This window comes from Notothenia coriiceps, unplaced genomic scaffold (assembly GCF_000735185.1).
Source record: "Notothenia coriiceps isolate Sejong01 unplaced genomic scaffold, NC01 NC01_scaffold00034472, whole genome shotgun sequence".
Lineage (NCBI taxonomy): Eukaryota > Metazoa > Chordata > Actinopteri > Perciformes > Nototheniidae > Notothenia > Notothenia coriiceps.
In genome coordinates, this window is record NW_011367173.1 from 82793 (window position 1) to 83985 (window position 1193).

Consider the following 1193-nt stretch of genomic DNA (forward strand, 5'->3'; position numbering starts at 1 on the left):
TGAGTGAGTGAGTGAGTGAGTGAGTGAGTGAGTGTGTGTGTGTGTGTGTGTGTGTGTGTGTGTGTGTGTGTGTGTGTGTGTGTGTGTGTGTGTGTGTGTGTGTGTGTGTGTGTGTGTGAACTGACCAGTGCTGGAAGTTGCAGTTGAAGACTCCGTTGAAGATCTCTCCCAGTGAGCTGACGTGGTGCAGGTTGTCCAGGATGACCACCAGAGGGCCTTCCACACCCCCCACACCGCTGCACTGCTCGGCCAAACCAGACAGGTACTGACGCAGCTCCTGAAGAATGGATTTTTCAATACAAGGGTCCAGGGAAAACACCAAAGCCTTTTTGGCTGAAAAATCCAAATCTCTCCAAAACATAGCTGTGTTCTATTTGCCATTGACTGAAACTTTAAAAGATGCAAGCACAGAGAATACTGAATGTGCATTTACCTTGCTGGATTTGTGGTCCACGTTGAAAGTGACGACAGCGTGCGGGGTCAGGGGTCGGCCGTCCAGCAGCAGCAGGTGTCGAGACAGCTGATTGGCCAGGTAGGTCTTCCCTGTTCCGCTGGGGCCCGACAGGATGACGCGGCGGTGCTCCTTCAGCAGGGAGACGTAGCGCTGCAGCATGGGCTTCGGGATCAGAGTGTCGAACACCAGCGAGTCCACACCCTCACTCCTCACACCTGCAACAAAATATGTATATTAAATATTTTTATTTTATTCAATTTCATTTTCTCTTCTTACTGCAGTCTTTTATTTTTATTCAAATGTGTATCCCCACCTGGGATAAATAAAGTATTTTGTTAACTTTTGTGACTGGGGCAGCTTTTCTCTGTAAGAAGTTTTCATACGGGAAAGCAGAGAATAATATTTTGGGCTATATGAGGTGCTGGTACCTCTGAGCTGGATGTTGATGGTGTTGCTGTCCCCCACCAGGTATCCGCAGGGCAGCAGCTCGGGGGTGTGTGCAGCGCGGGCCAGGCTGGGCCGGTGAATCTCTCCGATGTTGTACCCCTCCACGCTGTCAGAGCTCAGGCCCAGCTGGCTCAACGGGTCCACATGGGTGATGTACTCCTGGAGGAGCAAAAGTCTCAGCATTTAAACGATGTTTTGCAAAGTTTCCAAAGAGGACAAAACTTGAAATGTTTTTGCTGAACATAAACATATTTCAGAATGTAATTAAGAAAGAAAGGTGCTTTTAAACAAC

At 48.6% G+C, this 1193-nt stretch overlaps 1 protein-coding gene across 1 annotated transcript in view; it reads right to left on the bottom strand.

Annotated features, from left to right (window-relative positions):
- Positions 1–1193, bottom strand: part of nav2a (neuron navigator 2a) — a 60607-nt gene that overhangs the window by 2426 nt on the left and 56988 nt on the right. Inside the window, exons 30-32 of the mRNA XM_010790620.1 lie at positions 883–1060; positions 434–669; positions 126–277 (exon numbers count right to left, since the gene is read on the bottom strand). Of these exons, the coding sequence (XP_010788922.1) occupies positions 126–277; positions 434–669; positions 883–1060 (566 nt within the window). The remainder of the gene's footprint in view (positions 1–125; positions 278–433; positions 670–882; positions 1061–1193) is intronic.